The 25644-nt window shown below is 43.7% G+C and overlaps 2 protein-coding genes across 3 annotated transcripts in view; both read right to left on the bottom strand.

The window, feature by feature from the left end:
* Afg3l2 (AFG3 like matrix AAA peptidase subunit 2) overlaps positions 1 to 1806 on the bottom strand; it is a 40615-nt gene extending 38809 nt beyond the window's left edge. Inside the window, exon 1 of one of the 2 annotated variants that reach the window (XM_089579984.1) lies at positions 1474 to 1806. In XM_089579984.1, coding sequence (XP_089436110.1) covers positions 1474 to 1560 — 87 coding nt within the window. In that variant the 5' untranslated portion in view covers positions 1561 to 1806. The remainder of the gene's footprint in view (positions 1 to 1473) is intronic. The other variant, XM_089579983.1, reaches the window with a different exon arrangement.
* Positions 1807 to 12126: 10320 nt separating this feature from the next.
* The window catches only part of LOC149350826 (nucleolar protein 9), a 38785-nt gene continuing 25267 nt past the window's right edge, over positions 12127 to 25644 (bottom strand). The window contains exons 7-11 of the mRNA XM_089579982.1: positions 25099 to 25291; positions 20834 to 20962; positions 16991 to 17167; positions 14036 to 14179; positions 12127 to 12407 (exon numbers count right to left, since the gene is read on the bottom strand). Of these exons, the coding sequence (XP_089436108.1) occupies positions 12141 to 12407; positions 14036 to 14179; positions 16991 to 17167; positions 20834 to 20962; positions 25099 to 25291 (910 nt within the window). The 3' untranslated portion in view covers positions 12127 to 12140. The remainder of the gene's footprint in view (positions 12408 to 14035; positions 14180 to 16990; positions 17168 to 20833; positions 20963 to 25098; positions 25292 to 25644) is intronic.

Below are 25644 nucleotides of genomic sequence, written 5' to 3'. Positions count from 1 at the left end.
AAAGTTGCAAGTAAAAGCAAGTTAGCGCCTGTCTCGTCCACATCTGTGTAGTCCGTGTCTTTTTTGAGCTATGTTTTAAAGAACTGAATACGACCCCCCACTGAAAGGAACACCTTCACTGCACGAATGCTTCAAACGCTTCTACATCAACTTAATGTTTGAGATCTCCGCATAACAATTTTTTAGTTTGTAAAGTAAGCAGATGCTGTGAGCTTGAGGCTGGAAATCTGGATACTGGCAACGTGGCATGTCTCAAAATAACCAAAGCTTGCTTGTCTTCAACGAAATCACGAATTCCACTTACATAGGACCGAACACTGACCCACACACAATTAGAAAATAACAACAGAGGTACAAACCGTGTGTCATGTGATTCATACATACTCTTGGTAAGAATTGTGGCATCCTCTACTCTAACAAAAATTAGAGAAGGTTCGCAGCAGCTGATATTTAAGTTTTCCAAGTAATCACAAAACCTAAGTATTTCGCATCCCCTGTGTCACAATGATTCCATTTGGAATCATGCAAAAAAACTTATAAAGAACCGACGAAACTGATTTTTTTTTATGTTTTAGAATTACCCTCCCCCTACACATGCTAGTTTCTGGATATCAATTTTTGATATTGAACAGTTTTAACTTGGGCCGGAAAGGGTTCAACTGTGTTTCACAGAATTACTTGACGGCTGTAAATTAGGTTGCAACATCATTTCCACGCAAGGGTAGCGATAGCTGTGAGCTTAAATATTTATGGTCACCAAAGAGTCCAGCCTCTCACCGTTAACCCCTGGACGCTCAAAAGATACCCGGCAAAAATGCGTTAGCAATCTCCGCCAATTCTGGAAAATTTTATTCATCTTGTGCCAAATAAGTATGAATACTGTTGGGTAGCACTATCAAGTAAAGGAAAATGAAAACAGGTTTTAATGAATATTAGAAAAGAAACCCACCTGCACCAAAGCAATACCCACAGGAAACAATGATAAAGCCTAAAACAGCACGTCCTTTTTTCACCTGATTCGGATGCACATAGATTTGCTGCTGCCGGCTACAATACATGGACATAAGCAAATGGAAACACGAATCCGTTGACTTTGAATAGCATGGTTGTTGGTACTCGAGAGGAAGAGCATCGTACCGTAGCAAACTAAAATAAGCAACACGTATTTCGTCTGCATCGTTAAATATTGAGACATTCAAACCTAAAACCTACAATGGTTTGATTCCTCAGACTTTCGTGCTAGCAGCCGAGTAGGTCTAAATGGGTTAACACTCTAAAGCAGTGCCTGCACTCCGAGGCTGTGCGTCTGCTTTGTCATTTTATTTTCTCAGACGCTCGGCGAACGCACCGGCAAAATTTTTAGCAAATCAGTCGTAGCCAATAAAGCATAATGCAAGGTCACGAAACGAACGCTTCGTTTCCAAATTAAAGTTGTAGCGACATTATCACGCTGTATTAGGTCTTGCAGCTTACCTTATGTCGTGACAATCGTGAACCGTGCCATGTCCTGAGAAGACTTCTTTCAAGTCGCTTTCCCAGCTGAAGATACCTATTCGCCATCGTGAGTAGCGTGCAGTTCACGTATCCTGTCGAAAATCGCAGCAGCGCGTCCCTGCTTCCTTTTGGTATCCTTCACTTTATAAACATCTCTTAATACCGCACGATCGAAAGAGCTTGCAGTAAGAATGGTTGTATTGCATCAGGAAAAACACACCAAACAGCCTGTACTCCAAATAGCTCTAGGGAGAGCTACATGCAGCAGCAGAGCCCGAACGCTGGCCAGCCGCCTACCACCGTAAGAAGCAACAAAACCTTTGTTATCCTAGACAATTATCCTAGAGGACGCTTCTGACTGTCGCAAAACTTTAAAAAAAAATACGACAAACTACTTAAGGTTTCGTTAAGGCAGTTATTATAAACAAAGTAGTAATTATTTTAAACTATAGTTATTACGGGCAACGTAAAAAAGTAAAGCTGTTTACGTACAGCGGTCACAGTGTGTCACTGCTGAGGGACAACAAACAACGTTTAACAACGTCTAGGGTTCTACGCATGGAAGAAGAAAAAACTTTTTTTTTTAATGCGATGTTGATTGCCTCAGGGCATAAAACGGCATGTAATGTACTTCAAAAAACTTTTTTTTCCTCCATGGTTCTACGTTTCAGTAGTTTCAGTTTCGCAGCTCCGGCACCGCTTCCCCAGCTCCGCTCTTTTCCACATCGTCTGCTGTCGCAGGAGTTTCGTTCGCTGCAGTAACGATCAGGCTAGTCGGATTTTAAGCTGGTTTTTGCGTGAATAGTGCTCTTAGTGATTACTAAAACTTCTCTGTGGTGAAATTTGGGCACTTGGTGACTTCAAGCAAGCGTTACACGTGTCATCCTGTTTTGCGCCCGGCTGCACAACCGGCAACAGAACGCCACCGATCATCATTTTCTTACACTGTCTCGCGATGACAGCCAGTTTAAAAGGTGGGAGCGTGTCAAGAACAGCTGTCTCGCACATCTATGGTATGTGAGCGTCATTTTGAGGATGGCGAAATTATCAAAGGCAAGATGTAACGCGAGAGGTGCCAAGGGTAAACGCGAGAGGTGCCAATTCCTCGCGGGAACTGCACACTGCCGTCCCTGGACTCTTTCCTTGTCTTCCGCAGAAAATCTCCAAACCAAAAAAAACGTGAAATGCAGGCGAAAGTCACCCAAAAAGTGTGCTTTCATGCAGGCGTGCTTCCATTCTACGTCAGGAGATGATCGACAGTACATATACGGTGTTTCATCTAAGTAGACGTGTCCAAATAGAGAAATTTCACAAGGACTGTTTCAAATATTCCTTTTTTCCTGTAACAGCGTTCGAATGGAATGGGCTGCCAAACGAAGTGGTAAATGCACAATCTCGAGAGCAATTTTCCGTCCGTCTTGCTCAACATATAAAGCAATAAAGTATATATAAAGGGAATCTTTTATTACCTGCAATTCTTCACCTGTATTTTATGACTACTTTGTTAACACTGTTTTATTGATTCTACTGTATATTGACTGCATCTTAATTGTTCCTGCTGGTCTGCGTATGCCACAAGTTTGATGATGTGTCCACTCCTATCTTGGTTGGATCGATAGTATGTACAAATAAAACAATTTTTAAAAATAGGCTTTTTGAGTTAAAACAGAACATTTTTCGGCATAGCATTGTTATTGATGTAGTACATCATAAAACAGTTAAGATGTGCTAACTAGCAGGCTGGTTAACTAATATTGAATAGTTAACTTTTTTAACTATTGCTGAGAGGTGCGTGTAGCCCACTGCAAGTATAATATCCATATCAGTTTTTAGAATTTCAAATACGCGGTTATCCTCAGCGCTGTGGCCCAGCAAATTTGCCTACATCGTGCCAAAATACATGCGCTTTCAAGAAGCTAGCAGGCAAAGCAACCCCAGTGCACGTAACACGTTGAAATAGCCAAAAAATTATCATAGGCTATCTTGCCTTCACTTTATACGCCTTGCCCAAGCTCATTCTTCCTCTTGATTTCGACTAATTAAGATGTCATTAACCCGCGTTTGTTCCCTGACCCACTCTGCCCGCTTCCTGTCTCTTAACCTGCACCTATCATTTTCCTATCCATAGCTTGCTGCACTGTCCTCAGTTTAAGTTGAACCCTTTTCATATTGTGAGAACGCACACCTTTAAACGTAGAAAGCGGCCACAAGAGCAAAAACAAAGCTCTGCAATACACATGACTTATATCGGAAACTTATGCACTCACGTTCAAACTGTTACCGTGGGCTCATGCTTATACAATATACCCCCTCATTTAGGGCGTCCTACAGGTGTTGACGGGGAATGGTTAATTAGCACATTTTACTAATTAAATTTCAGCACTATTTATGCATTTTATAGCAGGCAAAATCCAAGAGATTTAGCTAAAATTATTACCACACAAACGAGAAAGGTTGTCAATTCAACAACATAAAATTTCCCAACAGGAGTCAGCAGATCCCATTTCAGAAACACAAGCTCCCAGAAGGGACCGCAGTTATTTTTTGTTCTCGTAATGTCATACCAACTAGCCCCTCACCGCACTCTTCCAGAAAAGAGCCCCACACAAAACCACTTAATGCCCTAGTGGGACCATATACAGCAAAAGAAAACCAGAATGCTTCCTTCTGGGACCAGTAGGTTCCAGCAAAAACCCAGCTGGAAACCATTCGAAACCAGCAGATTCCCATAAAAAATTCCACCTGGCTGCTCATTTGGTGCCAGACAAATACAGGGTCTGTTCTGAAAGTAGTAGGACTGGTTTTTTCCTGGTTGAACAGGCGGACGAGAGGCGGTCTGCGCAAGCAGGATCGTTGAAGGGGGATATTGGGAATGCTGGGGAAAATCGGTAGTCGGCTCTCGGCCATTGAAGAGAGCAGGTCGCTTGTACTGTGAACCCCTGTCGCAACGTCTCGTCACGCAGAATCATAGAGCGTTTACTGGATCAGCGCTACGTGACCAAATTTTGTGTAAATCTTGGTAGAACGGGCAAAGAGACTCACAACATGATTAAGGAGGCCTACAGTGACGCTGCCATGGGTAGATCAGGTGTTTTTTGAGTGGCACAAGTAGTTCCGAGAAGGTCAGGAGAGAGTGGAAGACGTCGACTGCTCCGGACGCCCTTCGACCAGCAAGACCAACGAAAATGTGTAGCGAGTGAAACATTTACTGAACACTGATCGTAGGATGAGTATCAGAATGATTGCTGATGACTTGAGCATTCCTCAAACCCAAGTTTTTGAGATCGTGACAGAAAACTTAGCCATGGGGAAAGTGTGCGCGAAGTTGGTGCTGGGAGTGTTGTCAGAGGAGCAAAAGGCCAACCGGAAAGCGACCTGCCAGGATCTTCTTCATCATGTGAATGAGGACCCCAATTTTTTGCCCAGCACAAGGCGGCAATGCTGCCTCAGGCCCCCTACAGCCCTGACTTCGCCCCACTAGACATTTTCTATTCCCGAGAATAAAATCGACACTCAAGGGGAAACATCACGGATCGGTAGAGGCGGTTCAACAGGCTGTGACGAGGGAGCTAAACAGCATTCCGGACCAGGCGTTCTTGGAGGCGTACAAAAACTGGAAAACTCATTGGCAGCAGCGTGTAGGTGCAGAAGGGTGCTACTTTGAAAAATTTTAATCGTTTGTACTATTCTCTTGAATAAATTTTATTAAAAAAAATGAGTCCTACTACTTTCAGAACAGACCCTGTATTTCCTGGGAACGTGCTAGTTTCAGCAGTACTGGTTTATTAGATTATTCCCCCAAGGTAAAAATATAACGTGGGATTTCAAATGGTCTTGCTTGTTTTCAAGTGGTACCACTTAGCTAGTGTTTTTACAAATGGTCCCGCTTGCTTTCAAGTGGTGCCACTTCAGAGCAGATGGCTTTACAAATGGTTCCACTTTCTTTCAAGTGGCACCATTTGAAAGCAAGTGGCTTGCAAAGTGGGAACACTAGACTGCAAGTGGCCACAGCTGGGCATCAAGCAGAACCACGATCCATGTGAACATTTGCATATTGAACAAACAAGGCAGAACAAATATGATTCTTAAAATAAGAGCTATCAGCAGTTTAACCTACTAAATTGTGTTCGTAATTTAAGCAATCATTGTGGTCGAAATTATAGCAAATAACTGTGCTTAATGGGCAAGCTCCACTGACCCTAGTATGAAAGTCTCATAAACAGAAGTGTATTTATGAATGTGTACACTGAGCTAATGTTATTAGTGTCTTATTATAGTATATGTTTCTTGTTCGTGTGCATCTTGATTTCTATTGCATGCAATTCCCCCGCAAAAATGTTGGCATCAGACTGCACATTGCCCTGTAATCCTCACAAATCAGTTTTCCTTTTGCACCTTAATAATATGTATGTTGATTAAAGGCATGACCAGAACCAATTTCAAAACCCAACTGGAATCCACTGAAGTATCCAAGCTTGGTTCCAGCTGAAATTTCCAATGTTTTTTCTTTTTTTAACCGTAAAGTTTCAAATGGTTTCTTCCATCAAGTGGTCCCACTTGCAAGAGGTCCCAGTCCAATAACCCACTTCAAGTGGTCCCACTCTCAAAATTTCCACCTGGGCCAACAGCTGCTGGAACCATTAGCTTCTGTGCATGGTAGCACCGAAACATTACATTTAATTATTTTTAATAAGCCATCCATATAATGTCTTTTCATTTTCTAACCTTTCTGAAACATTAAAAACAAATGTCAAAGCAACTTCCTAAACGTTAGGCACAGGCAAAAAATAGGAAAAACTCTCGCAACCTACAGCAAAATGGTAAAGTCATCCTGCTGGGCCATGTAGATTTGCCTATAGTGGGAGCACGTGTACAGCTTTAAACCCTTCTAAAAGTAGCAACTAGAGCAAAAACAAAGCACTACAATACACGTACATAACTTGCATGTGGAACATAAACACTCACGTTCCAATGCCTTATGGGCTCATGCTTATATATCCCCCCATTATGGGTGTTCCACAGGTGTTAGTGGGGAATGGTCAATAAGCAAAGCTCTCTCGTTAAATTTTGGCACCACTTATTCAATTTTTAGCTCTCACAGTCGAAGAGATTTAGCCGAAAAGTTGTTAACTGAAGATTATTATTACCACTCAAAACAAAAAGGCTCCGCAAACAGACCAGCAAAGAGTTCCTTGCTGGAAGCATTACAACCAACAGAAAACCACCAGGCTACCTGCTGGGGCCTGCAGAAAACCAGTAAGTGCCCTTGCTCGAACCTGTACAACCAGCAGAAACCAGTATGTTCCCATGAACAAATTTTCACTGAGGCTGCCTAACGCAGATGTAGGATGTCATAATGCAGCAGCATGCAACAGTTCGCCTTTTGGAGCAGTTTGGCGTGGCAGTCACTTCGCTAAATGTTTAAGGGGCCCTGCAACGCTACTCAGTAAAGTTGCGGTATGCCTGGGATGTTAAAGGACACTGCTTCACAAATATCCATCAAGAATTTTTTCAATGCGTTCTGTAGAAACTCAGTCATCTGCAATCAAAGTTTGAATTTCAGCCTCCTTGTGCCTTCCTCCCTCCTCTTGTCACCTTTTGCACGCTCCTCCGCCAGCGCTCCTCCACCGGCACCATCCGCACGGCCCCACTGACGAGCTACGGAAGCGTGGGAATACCTTTGAGACGGAACTTCCCGACGTGCCGGCCTGAAGCTGCTGAATGGCTGCGGCCACGGTAGCCGCGTGACATCTGAAAGAATCCAACCAACAGCCATCTCTTAATGGACATACGCAGACGACTGGCACGGAGAAAGGCTTGCGTTTGAAAAAGTCGTTGGAAAGTGTTTGCCAACTTTCGAGCAGGATTGTGGGTTCTCTGCTGCGTTCACAAGTGTATTCTTTGGCTCAGAGTACCATGACAATTGAGTCTATATAGTGGCTGAGAGAGATGATCAATTGAAAGTTCTTTATTTTGAAAGGAAGGCACAAGGACACTGTGGGGGGAAATGGAGAGAGAACGTTAGTCACACGTCGAGGTCTGAGTCAGAGTGAAATTGGCTATCTTGCTATGGCTGAACACGATCAGAAGGGCTTTCATCGGCACACCTACACCACCCTGATCAGGCTGCTTTGGCTCCCATAAGCAGCAAATTGGAGCTGTGCATCGGTATCCATGAGCAGCGCATTACGGTAATCTGTGTGCTGGGGGGACTGTATGGCCATTCTTCCGGTTTCAAATGCAGCACATTGCCAGAGTAAAGGGGTAAGGTCCGCGCAGCAGTGGATCCCACAGTGCGAGCACGTTACCGCGGTGATGTCGGGCCGTTGCCATAGTAAACAGCATAAACCTTATTGATGAAGATTTCTTCGAAACGTGCGAAAAGAGGACCGGTAGAGTAAGTTCTTTAATGTGGAAATGACTTGAAATACGGAGAGACGCACAGGCGTAGTGCATGGTAGCTACTGAGGAGGTTGTGCAGCTTAGGAAGTTGTACGGGTCTGCCCTGAGGGGCAGATGTAATGAAGAATAGATCGTCCCACCCGTGATAGCAGCAGCGACTGGGCACACCCGTATGCCCCGATGAACAAATGATTTCGATCTGATTACCTGCCTGTGCATGCCTGCGGATCGAGGATGCATTGGATGGCTGTGGCCTTGGCATCCTCCGAGGCAGAGCAAAGAATTTCTGAATAAGCCGTGTGTGAATGAGTGAAGACTGACTGGTTTGACACCAGTGTGTAGGAGGGCGGCAATGGCTCCCCAGATTGCGAGCAGCTCAGCGTGCAGGCAGGTACTGAAGGAAGGTGATATGTATATAGGCCCCAGAGTAGGCGGAGGTCTGCGTACAAATCCACGCCATTTGAGCTTGGTCGCCATAGAGAGCGGCATCAGTGCAGATATATCGAGCGTATCTAAGTGCGCAGCCGCATGCTGACGTGTTGCAAGGAGCTGGCGGAGGGGTACATTGTCGTGAGCTATGGGGTGACAAAATCTTCAAGAAGCGATCGGAGTATCCCATGTAGAGAACTGCACGAACTCGGGCTTATCCGAAATGGGCTGGGTACAGCAAATTTTATGCAAGGCCTGGGCAGGACCTGGGCTTTGGGTTGCGGGCCAGGGCCGAGCTTGTGGAGTGAACAGGTATTTTCATTGAATTTAGTATGTTCTCATGGGGTTAACAAATGGCAGGTCTAGGCAGAGACAGTTTTCAACTATTTCCAGAGCACAAACTTATTAATTTTCCCATTTTAGTGCTGGATTTTCAGCTCTACAATAAATTATTACAATAAACTGATTCTGATTGCATCACACTTACCTGTCATGTTCCACGCTCGATAATAATGAGTCTCATATCTCCTGATAACCGTAGTATTCTTCTCTTTCAAGGCGTTACTCCTCCTGGTTCCCTGGAGCATAGAGCAGGCTGCACATGTGCAAATTTGGGCCTTGGAGAGTGAATCTAGCAAATGCTTAGCTCATAGCCCTCATGTAGTATGGTTTCTCTTCTTTTGGTCTGTGCATTCGTGCTAAGCACTTTTTATAATTTATGGCACAATATTTATGAGACTTTTCTCTTTTGTCTGTCAAGTCCTGCCTTTTTTTTAAATTATTCTGCACACTTTAATTCTACAAAAACTTTCTAAACTAATTGTCTAAGATACGAAAGCGTTAACACCCAGTTTCAGTGAAGTATGGGGCCTGTAGAAGTTGACATCTTCATTGCGTAATATATCCAAGCCCACTTCATGTTCCTGCGTTTGTTTTTGCTGGATGGTGAGACAAGCGACAGCGGGAGAATTAGCTGTTTGACAGACTCGCTCACTGCATGCCTTGTGGCCTTGCATGACTTCTTGCGGGTCAGTCGCCAACAGATTGCAATGTTACAGGCTGTTTGAAATATGCTTATGGAAATAAAATTCAAAAGTAATTAAGATCCAAATAATGGGCTTGATTATTTTCATCTAATTGGTATGAGAGTCATTCATGGCACAATACTTTCATTCTTCTAATAAAAAAGTACCAACTAAAAAAAATTGAGAATTTTATACCTCTATTCTAACGACGCACTCTTTTTCCTTGGAATTCGTAGTAACAACAACACTTGCACTTATATGTAGCGTGCTTATAGCTTTTGTCGTGTTTCGGGCCTAAGCCGGGCCCTCCCACTTGTCGGGCTGGGCTGAGCCGGGTAGACGAGAGCTTCCTCGGGCTCGGGCCTAGCCCAGACGTGTATTCGTGAACCCGGGCCGGGCTCAGGCCGGTAACGGTAGAGAGTGCCGGGCCCGGCCCATGCAGTGCTCTAATCCCATGGGGGTAGATAGTGTACATTGCACAGTACATGGGCCTCTAGCACTTCGCCTCCATCGAACTGCGAGCGCTGTGGCCGGGATCGAACCCACATCTTTCAGGTCAGCAGTCGTGAGCAGCACTGAGCATCCGCGGTGGCCCCCCTAGGGGTAGAGACTGAGTGGGGGAGCATTGTCATGTCACTGGAAGTCCCAAGCAAGAAGCAAGAAGGAGTGTTGTGTAATTTGCGCACTTACTTTTGGGGACTGTTACAGCTGGCGACAGGCAAACTGGATGATAACCGGGCAGAACAGCTTCAAGATAATATTGTCATGACCTGAGGAGCCGTGCAGGTAGGCGTCGGGGAGAACCCAAGACTGAGAGCCCTTTTTAATTAAAAAGCCAGGCCCCAGGTCACAGAGCCAGCGCATCTTGAGAGCCAACCACCACTTCATCGTCGTTTTCGACTCAGCGCGGAGGCCGCGCAGCACGTTAGGCACGTGGCAACATGAAATGCGCTGGTGAAACATGCACTTGATAAGTTTACAAAGAGTTGAGGTCAACAAAATTGGTAGATTGCTGGATGCATCGGCCTTTACCGGGTTTTGGCACTAGGCAAATGAGAGAGAGTTTGAGTTCATCAGAAACAGTCTCCGAAGGCCAGACATCGTTAATGACCTGTAAGAGAGTACCCCGAGCAGATTGCCGTTGGGAACATTTTAAAAGGATCCAAAACTTGAGTTGAAAGTAGCCAAAAGTAGCCATGCCATTCAATATTCACAACAAATTTGTAGCCAAATAGAATAGAAGTGGTATTAGGAATATGACTTATCAAAGAACAATAACTGTTAGCATTTTGAATCAATGCAAAAAAGTGAATAAAAGAGCACAAAATTTTAGCCCTTTTTCTTGGTCTTCAAGGCACAGGTACGTTGCAAATAGATGAATTATTAAATGCTCTGTGCATGTAGATAGTGCGATCTTGCGAGAGTAATTTTGTCGGGTTCTGGCCAACAACACAGTAGGGCAATGAAGCTGTTTTAGCCTTGAAGCCGTAGATCAAACTTGATTCGTGCAATCACCGTAAGGCAGTCGAGCTTCATTTTGTTGTACACCTTTTCTTTTACCAAGTTATCACAGGAGAACATGCGCTTAGCATTAGAGTTGTAAACTGAAAGTGGCAAAATTTTGTGCCTTATTGCGCCAGGTGTGCAAAAGGCCATTCACTGCAAGTGTACGATCCGGCCACTGCGTGCCATAAACTCAAACATGAAGTGTGGTCAAGTTCAAGCTTATTGTTTGCAGTTGCTGCATTTCTGACTCCAGCTTGATGGTGGAGCATCCATAAAAAATGCAGTAGCAGCTTCAATGTGCCTTCACAGCTCTTCGCGTTTCCTTGTCATCAGGATTGATGGCATGCAGCTTCCGAAGTGCAAGGCATTTGGAAGCTACTGCAAGAGTTGTATCGCCATCTGCCTCAAGAACTGGAAGCTGCGCTCTATCACGGCTCCTTGGCGTAGTGAAATCTTTTTCTTCCGGCTAACCTCCCTGCCCTTCCTCTTCTACCTCCTCCTTTCCCTGCAGATGACACCTTCTTTAGCTTCGTGCCGTGCATGTGCATGTAAGATACATAGCTACCCTAGCCGTGCGTGGGGTGCCTCGATGCGCAACCCTGCCGGTGAGGATGCCGCGAGTTAAAAAAATTGCTAATAAAGTTCAAAGTTGCCAGGAAGTAGCCAGGGAGCCAACCTGAAATTTTCATTGCCAGACAGGTTTCAAAAGTGGCCAATTTGGTGCAAAGCAGCCACCAACAGCAACCCTGGCCCTGAGCTTCAGCTCCAAAATTGCGGTTTATATGCCGCATTTACTTCCGTAATTTGTGTATTTTCCTTTAAATTAACGCTTCCCTAAGAGGATGTGCAAACTACGCAGAAATTTTCTGAACACATCCTAAAAAATGCTACAAAGGTTATAATGCGCATTGCCATCTCGCACTGCTCGCTGACCAGAAAAAAGTTGACTCCAAATGTACGACACATACCCCCTTCCGCCCCGCCCCACGTTTGTAGTTCCCCACGGGATGGCATGACGGCGCATGCACAGCTCAAAGCAATAAACTCGTGAGGATACAATCGTGAAGCCAGCAGTGGGAGGCAAGGGAGATAACAGGTGTGATAAAACGCATGCTGGTGGTCTGGCGCAGCAGAGAGCACAAAATATATATATATTTTTTTTTTTTTTTTTACTTCAGGTATGAGCTCAAAAGGTGCTGCAGTGCACATTTAAGGACATTCTAATTCATTCCACTGTAGCTCATTCTTTCAAATAGATTATACAAAAACGGAATGATCAATTCTTTATTTTTCCTTGATGATGTCTTGGAAAAGACGTGACGTCTTTTTCTTGGTCTTCTGGAGTTCAGCCCAGTCATTACGGCGATGAATGAAGTGATAAAGGGAAAGCTTCTTAGAAACTAATCTGCCATGTACAGATGTCGCCAGGGCACTTTCCTTATTTGAAAGCTCTTCTGCAATGTCCACTTTCTGTGCCATGTTTGCAACATCCCACAAGTTCATGACAAAACAACTGCCATATTTGTCCACTGCAAGGCTTTCATATAGTCCCTGAAATAACACAACTGAATGTTAAGCACAGTTTGGCTCCACAGCTTATGCACAGCCATTTGTCAAAAGTTTTAGCCCATAGCACATGTGGCACACGACACAACTGGCTGGCACTGAAATGGAAGTTCAGCTGGGACCAGCAAATTAGGGGCCACATTCTTAACACTGTTTGCGTGTTAGAATGGCGTTTGCTCGGCTGACACTTTTGCAGCCGTACGTCATGCTATTACTACTGGTGAAGTGCTGGGTACAAGGCAGTCACAAATTGTTCTAGCATGCATAGTGCTTTGCTAGTTAAACCCTTGATTTGCTACCCCAAGCAAATTGGGAGACAAAGTATAGACAATGAGGTGAGGCGGTCACAAGTGTACTGTGAGCCTTGCTGGTGCTTACTGCGTACAACTGGCAAGTGGGTGCACTGACAAATTAATGGTGTGCTCTTTAATGATAAGGTCTATTGGGGTTTAACGGCCCAAAGCAACTCAGGCTATGAGGGATGCCGTAGTGAAGGGCTCTGGAAATTTCGACCACTTGGGGTTCTTTAACGTGCACTGACATCGCACAGTACATGGGCCTCAAGCATTTCGCCTCCATCGAAATGTGATCACCGCAGCCAGGATCGAACCCGCGTCTTTCTGGTCAACAGCCGATCAAATATTATTTGACTTTACTCAGATAAAGTTGTGCAGCTTTCTTTTATAGCTGTACGACTGCACTCATGCGAATTTTTAAGGCATCACAAACTTACAAGGGTCGGGAAATGAAGAGCTCATTGTGACATACATATTAAGGTTATGAACAGTCATTGAAACCAAGGAAAGCATAGGGAATGTATCCTTTTTTTTTAAATTTTGGCATTAATCAATTCCCACTGACCAATACCACAAACTAATAATAATAATAATAAAAAAAAGACATTTCCCTATGCTTTCCTTGGATTCTCTCAACGAACTATAGCAGTTCAGAATTTAGCAAGTTGACTTCCTGCACAACATATTAAGTTGTGCTCTGAGGTTGATACTACACGGCACTTTGTGGCTGTTAGAGCAGACTTTAGACTGGTGTATGAACAACAGAATGCAAAGCACAGAAGCCATAAAACTACAAAAAAAAAAGCCAAAATGGTGTTGCCACACATACCCAGCCCAATCCTTGCACATAAATTCATGATATCATACTTGACACCCAAGAATTCCACCACTGTGGTGTGAAATATGAATTCATTGATTCAAATGCAAATTTGTCAATAGCTTTCCCCGTTTTAACAAATCACGTGCGACAATAATTATGAGGGATGAAACTATGTGACTGCACTAAACAGATAAGCTCAGAAAGAGAGTCCAAAGCTCCTCTGGAACTATTTGCCTTGTCTGAAGTCTTCTACACCTGGCAGAATTCTCCTGAACATATTAGGCAATAACATCACTCTTGCTTCAAGTTACTGGTAACTTACCCAGCCATCTAGAACCCCTTTTCTTTGCTAGCTCTGTTGGCAGAGCAACTGCTTTAGCTGTGCAATGGTGCCAGGTTTGAGCCACAGACCATGAAAAATTTCCCTTTTGAAAAAGCTGCGCTCAATTTTCCTCTGTAACCACATAATTTTTTTTTTGTTGGCCCACCATACCCACCTTAAGCATCCTGATAAGTTCTTCCTTACTTGCTTTCTTCACTTGGTCACTTTGCACAAACGCATCTAAAACGTGGGAACCGCAGGGACAACAGGCAATTGCTTTTAGTGCTTCAGTGCTCATACTCAACAGGCTTTGTGCAACCTGGGAAAAAAAGACACAGATGCTGAAAGATTAGAGTCCATAACATAATACATACTCTTTCCACCAAAAATGATTATCCATTTGAATAATGAAAAATATAAATGTGCCCTGAAATGTGACACCTACTCCATATACATACAATCGAGCCCGGATATACATCAAACTCGGATATTTCAAATTATTGGCTATATTGAACACATTGATTATCCCCTTGAAAACCCAGTGTAAAAGTATAGAAAAGTGGCCTTGAATATCGAACTCCGATTCTGCCGGTCATTCGATACATTTAACGACGCGCTGTGTCCCTGCAAGTGGCATTTCTTCTAAAGGCGCTCTTTAATCACTTTTTGTGCAAGGAGACAAATCGGCTGCACGGCCTTAGGCATCTGCTGGCAGCGCTAGCGCTGTGAAACTGCGTGAAGAGGTGAATGTGGGGTGTGCTAGAGGGTCACCTTTGGTCTCTAGTAGTCATTTTCCACATCACATCGTTGTCGTGCGGTGAAGGCAACCTAACTAAAGCCTATCGGTGGCCAGTCTTGTACACGTTACAGAAAATAAGTAACTGATTACAATTACAATACACATACTGAAATGTAGCTTATTGCAATGGTCAATTACCACCCCAGAAAGGTAACTGAATAAATACAGAACAGTAATCGATTACTAATGCGTTACTTTTCCTTGAACTTTATTGCCATAATGCAAACTCACGCAAACTACAATAAACTAGTGCGGCTTGCTTGACATTTTTTTACCCGCAGTTAAATTTCAACAGGAGTTGTTTCCAAAATTGTCGTCACTGATTCTGAAACGTTTCCTCGCGAAGACATCAGCCACTACACTGAACACTTTTGATGCAAGCGCTGGAGGGTAAGGCAGGGCTATACCGTAAAAACACCTTGCGCAGCAGCTCGTAGTTGTGCAATGCCTTTGTACGTCCTCTATGAAGTGCCGCGCTTCGTTACGGTCAGTTTATGTGTATACTTTAAATCTATCTACAATCCACAGCGATCGGCTTCGGTGATCAGTTTTACGCACAGAAGTCTGGAATATGCACAGGTTCCTCAGTTGCTCCATTGCTGTGCGGGATATACTTTTATATTAGCAGATTGAATTACACCAACTGCTCAAAACATGAAGCCTAAAAAAAAAAGAGAATTAAATAAAAAAGAAAGAAAGAATGCCAGTTTTATTATTAAGCTTTTTGTATCAGTGAAATGTTGCATTGTGTACACAGTGAGCTGCTTAGTGCAACATCTCACAACTGCCAGATTTAACTGCCAGAGATGAAAAAAAACTACTAACACACAAATTGAAATTTTCAATAAATATGGCTTTGTTTTCACCATCCCTTCTTAACATTTATAATTCACAGTTGCTTTTCTGCTTTTCCTACTGAATTTTCATTCTTGAAGCATTTGCTGTGCTTACTGCTTTTTCTAGGGCTGACGTGTACCCTTTTCACATGGACAAGTTTAGCCATTTTTAAAGAGCGAGACACAGTTTTAATGTCATTTGTGCAGCACCACACAACAAATTTTACTTTAGTGATACTCACTGTGAAATGCACTTGCCTTGTAGTGACTGTGCCAATAAAACCAGTTGCCGGGCTAGTTGAATCATTCGCAACTGCTCGTACCGTCCATTGCCTATCTGCTTGTTCGTCTTACTTTATTATGAGCATGATTATCATTTCAACTGGCCCCAACAAGCTCTAAATGCGGCCCTCAATACCAGTGCTCCAGCAATTAAAATAAATGTGCCTAAAAATGAGGATCCTGTGTATTACATAACACACTACCCAATTATGCTGCTAAAATAGGCACCTAAGGTCAGAATAGGCATGTTAAGCGAGCACAACATATCCTGCTATTTTGCTGGGTGTGTTTCATGCTTGTCTCAACTTGTAAGCTTTTATTATGTCGATAAACTTGGGGAAAATGTTTTTATTTGTCAAAGTAAACATTCAGAGCCTTTTAGTGAAGAAAAAATAATCTTGGTTGGAAGTTTGCGCTGCTGAAAATTTGGAGTGTGTGTATAAAGTTTGCCGACTGTCATCAACATCAATTCCGAGTAACATTTCCCTTCCCCGTGTAGCACTGTGCTGCCAAGATGACACTACGAAGCGAAGAGCACTTGCTGAAAGTGACAAATTTTGCCTTCTGACATCAGCATTATTTCAGTTAATGTCAACTCTAATCTTCACAATGGTGCCAACTACCAACAAATCAGACATTTCAACCTGGCTTTCCAACCTATTCACGAGCCTTGTGTAATATCCTGCATATTCAATTTCAGACCATGCAAGAATTTGTTCTCCTGTTTACACTTAAAATTCACACAGCAATTCCACTCCGAGGTCTTCCCCATACATTATTGCATTCAGCATCATTACAACCCCCGTTTCTGAGGCAGAAGTTGAAATCTGGCATTACCTGCAAGACCAACCTTTGTAAGAGCAAGTCTAGCCACCCGAGTGGACTAGTGTCACTGCCTGCCAAAAAATAAAACAAGTGAACCAGCCATATTGGTCCTTTAGGGTTGTGCTTTCCCAGGAGACAATGATACCAGCCCAAATGGCTAGCTGAACTCTCTTGCAAGTGCTGGTGCTGCAGGCAATGACAGCTTTCCAATTTTACCCCACAAAAAAGTCAAGTGCCATAGTCAACTGCACTTCTATATACAAAGCAAATGTCAAAAACAAACCAGCAGTAAAAGAGAAAAAACTTTAAAAAGTTGCCAAAATAATTGTATGCAGGTTACTGCACATAACAGGAAAATGTGAAACATGAATTTACATGCAAAAAATACCTTTTGTGTCTTTCCAAAAGTAAATAAATGTTGTAACAACATGCTCCCTTGGTAGACAACTGCTGCTCCTTGATGTGCCTGGTCATAATCTTCATATCGCTTCATATAAAGAATGAGCGGTGTCAAGAAGACATGCCGATCTTCAGGTTCAGCGCAGTGAAGAGTTTTCATTAAAGCCTTGAGGTAGCAGAAAAGACAAAACAGGTATAAAAGAGCATGGGCTGGTACACTTCATCAGGCATAACAATGGACACAGAGTACTAATAGCATTTGCGCCTATGCATTCCTGAGGTAAGCAAAAACCAAAGATAAGTACATATTGCAAGCATGGGGCAAAGGGATCCAATCACATAATGTGACAGTGATGTGTTTTTCAATGCGCCAAGATATCAAGTGTCCCCAAATTCCAGGTCATGCATGCATGACTTTAGCAACTTGCAGTGCAAATGACAGTAAGTATGCTCCGTTAATGCGTTAATTTAACAGCTGAGAAAGCCAAATCAGTTCTAGCTATCTAAAGTTCTAAACTACATAACTATTTAAAGCAACATATTTCTACAAAGTTCAAACTCCCACAACTATCACCCTCCTCCAAAAGAAGAGACAGTAATACGAATGCCATGCCCCTTCCCCATCCCCACTGAGACAAGAGCACCCACCCCTAGACTAAAATGGGTCTGGTCTACATGGACTGTGCAACCCACGATGACACATTCGCCCACAAGGTAAAGGCCCATCTGGATCACATTCTCTATGACCAGCAGTTGAACGTGGGAGCTTTGTAGCGAAGGCTACACTAGGCTAGCAAAAGCACATTTCACGGTGCCTGCCAAAGGCCACTACTGCGCATGCGCCGTTACCAAGGCAGCCAGTACCATGGCAACCATGGTGCCGCAGCTGCTGCGCCGCGCAGCTGGGATATAAGCCGGAAGCCACACCATGGAAGAAGGAGAATGGCCCTGCTCGTCACGGCAGCAGTACAGGCTGTGTGAATTGAGTCTTTCGATCCAGAAGTTGGCGCATGGTACAAGGCTGGCTGACAGTGTGAAAACGAGGCGAGAAAGGCTAACCGGGCAGCCGAGACGCCCGAAGAATGACAGGAACGTCTCACGAAGAGACGCAGCCAAGCTGCTGAATGACAACGACAGCTTGTCGCTACCGAAATGTCAGTAGCCAAAACTGCTCTCACTACGTTTATTCTGGCCTAGCTGAGCTAAGCCACTGCCAATTTTTTTTTTTTAATTTCGACATAATACCCCTGCAACTCGTTCACACAGCTATCATCCTACAATACAGTCTAGCAGCAATCTGAGCTTGCATTGGCAAGCAAGCAGGCACTGAATGGGCTACCTAGCAACACTGCCACACACTGCTGAAATTTGGTCAGCACAGTCTCCTGGCAAAAAGAGCCATTTTGAAAACTGAACAGCAGAATCCACTTGCTAAAGTCGGTCACTATTTGTGTGTACCACCACTGCTACTTCTGCCACAATAAAACCAAACAGTGCTGCAGAAGTTTGAGACTGTACTAGCAAATCGGAAGCCAAGCCACAAAACTGTTCTCATGTAAGAAAGATGCATGATTAGTCAGGATACAGTGAATTAGCTGACTGCCACTGCCAGCAGTACACCAGCCAATCATAGGCCAGTCATAAACAAGAGATGGATGAAAAATTAAGTAAAAGTAAAAAATTGATGACTGATTTCCATGCTAGGCCAAATGCGAATTAGGTGCACTAGCACTTTGGTTTTCACTTCTACCTGCCACGTGTGCGTGTGCGCGTGCGTGCACGCACGTGTACATGGAAGATGGGCACCCTGACAGAAGACTGGTGACCCCACAAGCCTTGGCTGAGTGGAAGCCTTAGTGCTAGCGCACTGAAACATTTTCATTTGGCTGCTGAAATTGGCTCACTGACACGCGTTGCTGTGCAGCAAATCCCAGTTACTACTATAAACAACTGTATTCTGTCAGGTAAGACCCATGCCCACATGAAGGCTATCTGTGACAGTTTACTAAGATATCGCCACAAAAAAAGTCAATACGGCAAACAGACATTAGGTGAATTCGATGCTAACAGCTGACCTTAGGTGCAACTTTCACAACGCAACAGTTTTCGTGAGATACCACAAGGTTTATGGGCATTTTTCCTAGTCACCAATCAGCCCTTTCAGTTATCCCAAGTTTTACTGCACTCCATGACTGCTGCTCTTTGAGGTTGCCTGTGGTGTCAATGGCAGCATATTTGCACCATGCCCAATTTAAACAAACTTTTCAGTTAATGCACGCTCCATAATGTAAATATAAAATTCAGTGTCTTCATTAGCAACTTTCACACAACCTCCAGCACTCGTGAATAACACTAGCCAACACCACAAAGCATGTGTTTTCATCAAAAAAACTGAAAATGACTAAATTGAAGGGAAGAATGAATTAAGAGGCATCAGATAAATAGAAGTCAACAGTATATGGCCAATGAGTCACACTAATCTAAGCTTAACACAAAGGGGCCATAACAAGCCTCTAACCATAATACAGCCAATCCATGGCCAAATTTGGTGCAACTACTAAAAAACTTTTCCGAGCAAGGTGATCTAAAATTTCAGAAGTCGCATTTGTACAACTGAGCGCATCAGCTAAACACTGCCGCTCGTACAACATAAAATCTAATCTCCACACAAACGTTAACACCTCCTAATACTAGCAGCTTCTATGTGCTAACCACCTGTGTTACAAGGCTTCTAACACACTGCAGGATGTTATATATTTCTTATAAAAATGCAATCTAAAGGCTCTCCCATTAAATCTAGCTTTAATCAAATAAGGGCAGTAAATAAATGATGGTAACATGATGGCAGTACCCTTATTTTAGACTGCTCAGGATAAAGATGCCTTACTTCATATGACCCTCAAGCCTAAATGTACAGCTTCTATCACAATTGTCCACACTGCATGAGCTGTGCACTGTAGAGAAAAGATTAAGATATCCAGCAGCAACTACTGGGTTTAAAGGGGGTATAAAAGGCACTCTAATAAAGCTGCTTTATGCCTGTGATGTTAAGGGAAACCACTTCACGAATATCCTCCAGCAAGAAATTCTTTTGATGTGCTTCGTAGAAGCCGAGTTATCTGTAGAAAAAATTTGAATTTCAGCATCTTCGCGCCTTTCCCCCTCATCTCATCACTTTTTGCAAGCTGAATGGTTGGCGTTCCTCCGCCTTCACTGCGGGGGCGGAGCTTCCCGACCCACCGGAGCTAGGCCACTTATTGGCCACGGTAGCTGCCTGACGTCTGAAAGAATCCAACCAATAGCCATCTCTGAACTGGTATACGCAGGAGCGGTGCTACGGAGGAGGGTGAGAGCATGAAAAAGCCACCAGAAAGGGCTCTTCAACTTTTGCGTGTGATTGTGGGTTCTCTGCTGCGAGTAGAAGTGTATTATTTGGATGAGGTGTTCATGACAACACAATGCGGTGATTGAGCAAGTTCTTGTACTCGCCTCAGAAGATGTTACACAGCCCCTTTAAGGTAACATGCTTATGCCACTTGGGACAAGGTGGCCTCAGCTGGCACTGGACCAGGTAAGCTGGAGAGGTATAGGAGAGGCCTTTGGCCAGCAGTGGGCGTAGTAAAGCCGATGATGAGGATGATGCTTACATCTGTGTGGCTTGCAAACAAGCATGGCTTCTGAAATCCAGCAGCTCTGGCCAGATTTCACGTTCCTAGCTCGACTAGTGCAATATACTAGATAGGCGTGCACAGGAGAATTTACAAACTACGATATTCTTGCCTCTAGAAAAAAAAAAAAAGAAGGGGGATGGGGAACTCAATTGTATGCTTACCGTAACAAACCTTGCCTGGTTCACAGAGTGAGTTTTGCAGGCAGCAGCTATGCAAACTAGCATCGACACCTGTCCATGGTCTAAGAGCTCATTAAATCCTGGCTCCAATTCGTCATACATTTCTTGAAACTGCAACAAAATGTCATGCAGTAAGACGTTGCACCATCATGCCCATCAACACCAGTGAGTACAACTTGCATCAGAGGGATGAGTGACCGCTTTTTGTTTGTTTTTATATCAGCTACAACCCCGAACGCAACGTTTTTCTTTTTCTGCGGCTATCACTGGCAGCAATTAAGTAGAGCCGCATTTGTCAGAGGACCATATGTAAAAAGTGATGCTTCGTAAAAAGATAAGAAAAATCACTACGCAATATCACTCATTGTTGTGCTAGCATATCTTCCAGTCCTCAACAAGTGCTGTCAGACACAAGCTGCAACTGATGCAGGGAACAGAAGTCCATTATGCTCATCTTGTGATGGTAATATAGCGCTACAGTGCACAACTAAATAAGACTACTTTAGCCAAATTGATAGTACAAGTTAGATTTAAATGGTACAAATTTTGGAACTCTCCATACGAGTTGAAATTAATTGGTTCAACGTAAAAGTACAAGAAACCTGAGCATGACCTATTTATTATTTTATTTATTTATTTATCAATACTGCAATCCCCTCTGGGGATTTTAGCAGGGTGGGATACAATAAATACATAATTAAAACAATAACACAGACAAAGCATATAATACAAATTAGATCCATGGAGCGTATAAACAGTTAAAGACAACACGTTTCTAAACAATACCTAAAACAAATGCCGACAGTGATGATTTTGAAATTTGATCATTGGTTAGTAGATTCCATTCAGTTACTGTTCAGGGAAAGAAAGAATACTTAAAACAGTTATTATGGGTGCTAAAGGCGGTTATTGTGCGACTGTGTCTCTGCCTTGTAGAATACCCAGATGAAAAACTAATTATTCCCGTGAGGTCGGTTTTATAATGACCGTTAATAAGTTGAAAGAGGAATTTTAGTCGTGATACACGGTTTCTTTGCGTTAATGGTGGCAGGTTTGCTTTCATTAGTAGTTCGGTTACTGATGTACGTCCAAAGCTATTATATATGAAGTGAACTGCTTTTCTTTGCACCATTTCCATCTTGGTGATGTTAGTCTTGGTGAAAGGGTCCCAAATTACAGTCTAGTATCGGCAGAATTACACTTTTGTATGCGAGCAGACGGACAGAAGGGGTGGAAAGTCTCAAAGCCCTCCTCAAGAAGAATAATTTGCGGTTAGCATTAGCTACTACATATTCAAGGTGCTTAGTCCAAGTGAGATCATTAGTGATCCAGAGTCCTAGATACTTGTAGTGTGTTACTTCGGAGAGAAATATGTCGTTAGTAGCATATGGATATTTAAGCTTGTGCTTCTTGCGTGTAATGGTCATAAAAACAGTTTTTTGAAAATTAATTGACATTTGCCAAGCTTTGCACCAGGCAACAACTTGTCCTAAGGCATTGTTCAGCAGTTCCTGGTCAGCGGCGTTCTCTATTTCCGAGTACAATACACAGTCGTCAGCATAAAGTTTAACCTTAACGGGAATACCATGCAGTACATCATTAATAAACAAAAGAAACAAAAGAGGCCCAAGCACCGAGCCCTGCGGGACGCCAGAGCCAACTGAAAGTCGTTCTGAATGGTGGTCATTAAAAACAACAAATTGTTCTCTGTTCTCAAGATAAGCCGCAAGCCAGTTAATTAGTTGAGAATTTTTCAGTATTGCGCCTAATTTGTGAAGTAACTTTTTATGAGACACCTTGTCGAAAGCCTTTGAAAAATCCATAAAAACAGCGTCTATTTGTTTCCCATTGTTAATTGCTTTAGCAAAGTCATGCACTGTTAGAACCAATTGGGTATTTGTAGAGTAGCCTTTTCGGAGCAGAATCACTCTTTTTTATGTTCACCCGCTTGATGTGCATGCTATGGCATCTCCTGTATCCACAAAGAAATACCATATTTACTTGATTCCACTGTGCCCTTGATTGTAACACGCACCAGGTCATCATGCTTTGATAAAAAATTATGCACATGAGGCCGCCCGATTGCCACTTGCCTCCATACACAAGACCACCTTATTTTAAAGCATCAGCTTTTCTTAGTTCGTTCCTTCATGCCCTCGTCGGCGTGCGGACCTTCGCAGAGTGCCAAGATGCTGCGCTCTGATAACATCAGGTGTTTATCGCTTGACGGGAGCTCCAGCGGTGATGGTGTGCTAGGCGAACTACGCAGCGCACCAAGATGTGGTGGTTCGCTGGGCGAACTTAGCAGAGTGCCAAGACGCTGTGCAGCCTTGACAGGAGCACCAGTGGAATACATGGCCATGTCAGTGTGTTCTCTCTGCTTTTTTATGCCAGTCCTGTATAACGATAATTGGTTATAACGATTGAATTTTCCAGTTCTCTCAATATCATTATAAGTGGATTGCACTGCATATGGTTTCCTATTGCTGATGCCGTTTTTCAAGCTGCAGTACAAGTCGCCATTTTTGTGATGCCGATGACAATAAGGTGTTGCTGGCTTAGTTTCTAGACTCTAACGCGCGTGTCATTGTTTCGTTGCCTTGTTACATAAAAAAGGGTGCCCGTTAAAATAAATTAAATGCAGTACGTCAAGCTATGCCAAGCATTCAAGTCTGGTAAATAACTGCACTTCCTCAGGCAGTGGAGAAAATAAATATTACCAGAAGAGAGTGCTCAGTGCTCTATGTGCACCTGAACTCAGACAGCAACCACCTGCCTCACAAGCCTGTTTTGTATTCAGCCACAACTTGTGTACTGTTAACAATAGTATTACCGTATTTACTCGCGTAATAGGCGCAATCGCATAATAGGCGCACCCCTAGTTAGGGCGCGAAAAATCAGATTTTTTTATTTCCGCGCATAATAGGCGCACCCCGAACTTGGCACTGTGATCAATACTGTATTTACACGATTGCAAGCCAACGCCTCACCACCCCCTGCTTCCCAATCTTTATTTAGCAGCAGCTGCTGCGGACCCACAGCACGTACAACGACATCGCGTAGAACAGCCGCACACAGTTTTCAGGGATGCTCACTTTAAACGTCTGTTTGGAAAGCTTCATCTCCAGCCGGAAACATTCCCGACTTAGGCCCGCGAAAACCTCGGCGCTTGGAGTCGTGTACGAAAATTTAGGGACGCCGCAGTCGCAACTGCCGCACTTCTCGGCCACGTCGTATTTTCCGACCTGCCGCACGCTTGCCGTGTTCGAGAGCAAACTCCCAGCCGTGTAGCTGTTAAGGTGCTTGCCCGTCGAGCTAAAACATCAAAGCTCCGCGGCAAAGACATAAACCACGATAACTATCGCGCTACCGCAAATCCCGGCACTTGACAGCAACAACAACAACAAAAAAAACGAGCTGGAGATGCTGATGGCGATATAGATAGCGAAAGCTCGCGGCGGAGGAAAACGATGATGATGATGATGAGCTTGGCCTTGGGCGCCCTCCGTGGGCGGCGTCTGGAAGCTCCTGTGCGCGTGTGTGGCCTCCGCGATCAAGCGCCCGTTGCGCGCAGCTGGAGCCGATCGCGGAGGCCTCGGCGCGTGCATTCCGAAAGTTTCGGTGCGGCCGATACACGGACCTTTTTTTTTTTTACATTTTCTTCGCGAAAACGGGGAGCGGCCCGTACACGAGTGCGTTTACGCGGTGTGTTCAATTTTGCGAGTCGAAAAATTTCCGGAAATTTTACCCCGCGTAATAGGCGCACCCCGAACTTTGAGCCGGATTTTCTGGAAAAAAAGTGCGCCTATTATGCGAGTAAATACGGTATTTTCTTGTTACTGTTTCCTACAAGGAGGAGGTAGAGTTGCATTACTAATCATGGTTTATGTGTCTGCTAAGGGTGGAAGAGAAGCTCACATAGCAGCAAGGTGACCTTGATGTATCACTGTAAATAAAAATTAATATTTTTGTGTGCTATACCTACCAATGAGCTAGCAGCGATCCAACAATGGAGGGCTGTGTAATTATTCAAATAACATGAAGTTCTTTAAAGTGCAGTGATATCGCAGTATACGAGCATTTTTGCATATTACTTCCATCAAAATCCAGCCATTGAAGCTAGGATCATGCCCACGACCTGGTGCTCGAAGCAGAACACAACAACCACTCAACAACCGCAGTGGTTAAATTTTGTCTATATTCCTACTTTAAGCACTAATATAGTTTTGCATGTATTTTAGCCAAACCTGTTCAGAAGATGTAGCATGTTCAATGACACGCTGAGCACAAAATGTAGACACAGGATGCAGTGACATTTTCAGCAGAATGCCGGAAAGGTGGTCATCCCACAGTTTCGTAAAGGACTTGGGAGAGCACCGCTTCAGCATTTCTTCCACTGTGAATGATGCACTTGGGTCCAAAAAGGCAGGTGGAAGTCCTCTACAAATCAAACAAAAATTGCTTAGCCTCTTTGCCATACAGAATGCTTCAATATGTCACTGGCCTTACCTTGAATCACACATTATGACGTCTCCATTTTTGCCAAGGCATTACAGTGAAACTCTGAGCATGCTTTTTTTTTTTACTGTAAACTTGAGGCCAAGCACAGATATTCTTGGCACTGACACTAGCAGGCCCCCCTATAGAGTGCCTGGCACACTGCGAATGCTGCTGAAGGTATGATAGATGACGCAGTTTCATGAAGCCTGTGCTACTGTTTAAGTGTACAGACTGTTACATCTATAAAAAAAACAGAAGAAAAATTCTCTAATCTTTACCACTGGCCTGTTTGT

This window comes from Amblyomma mixtum, chromosome 3 (assembly GCF_055824585.1).
Source record: "Amblyomma mixtum isolate Tamu chromosome 3, ASM5582458v1, whole genome shotgun sequence".
NCBI classification, from domain to species: Eukaryota; Metazoa; Arthropoda; class Arachnida; order Ixodida; family Ixodidae; genus Amblyomma; species Amblyomma mixtum.
This window is presented reverse-complemented; position numbering and strand designations above follow the sequence as displayed.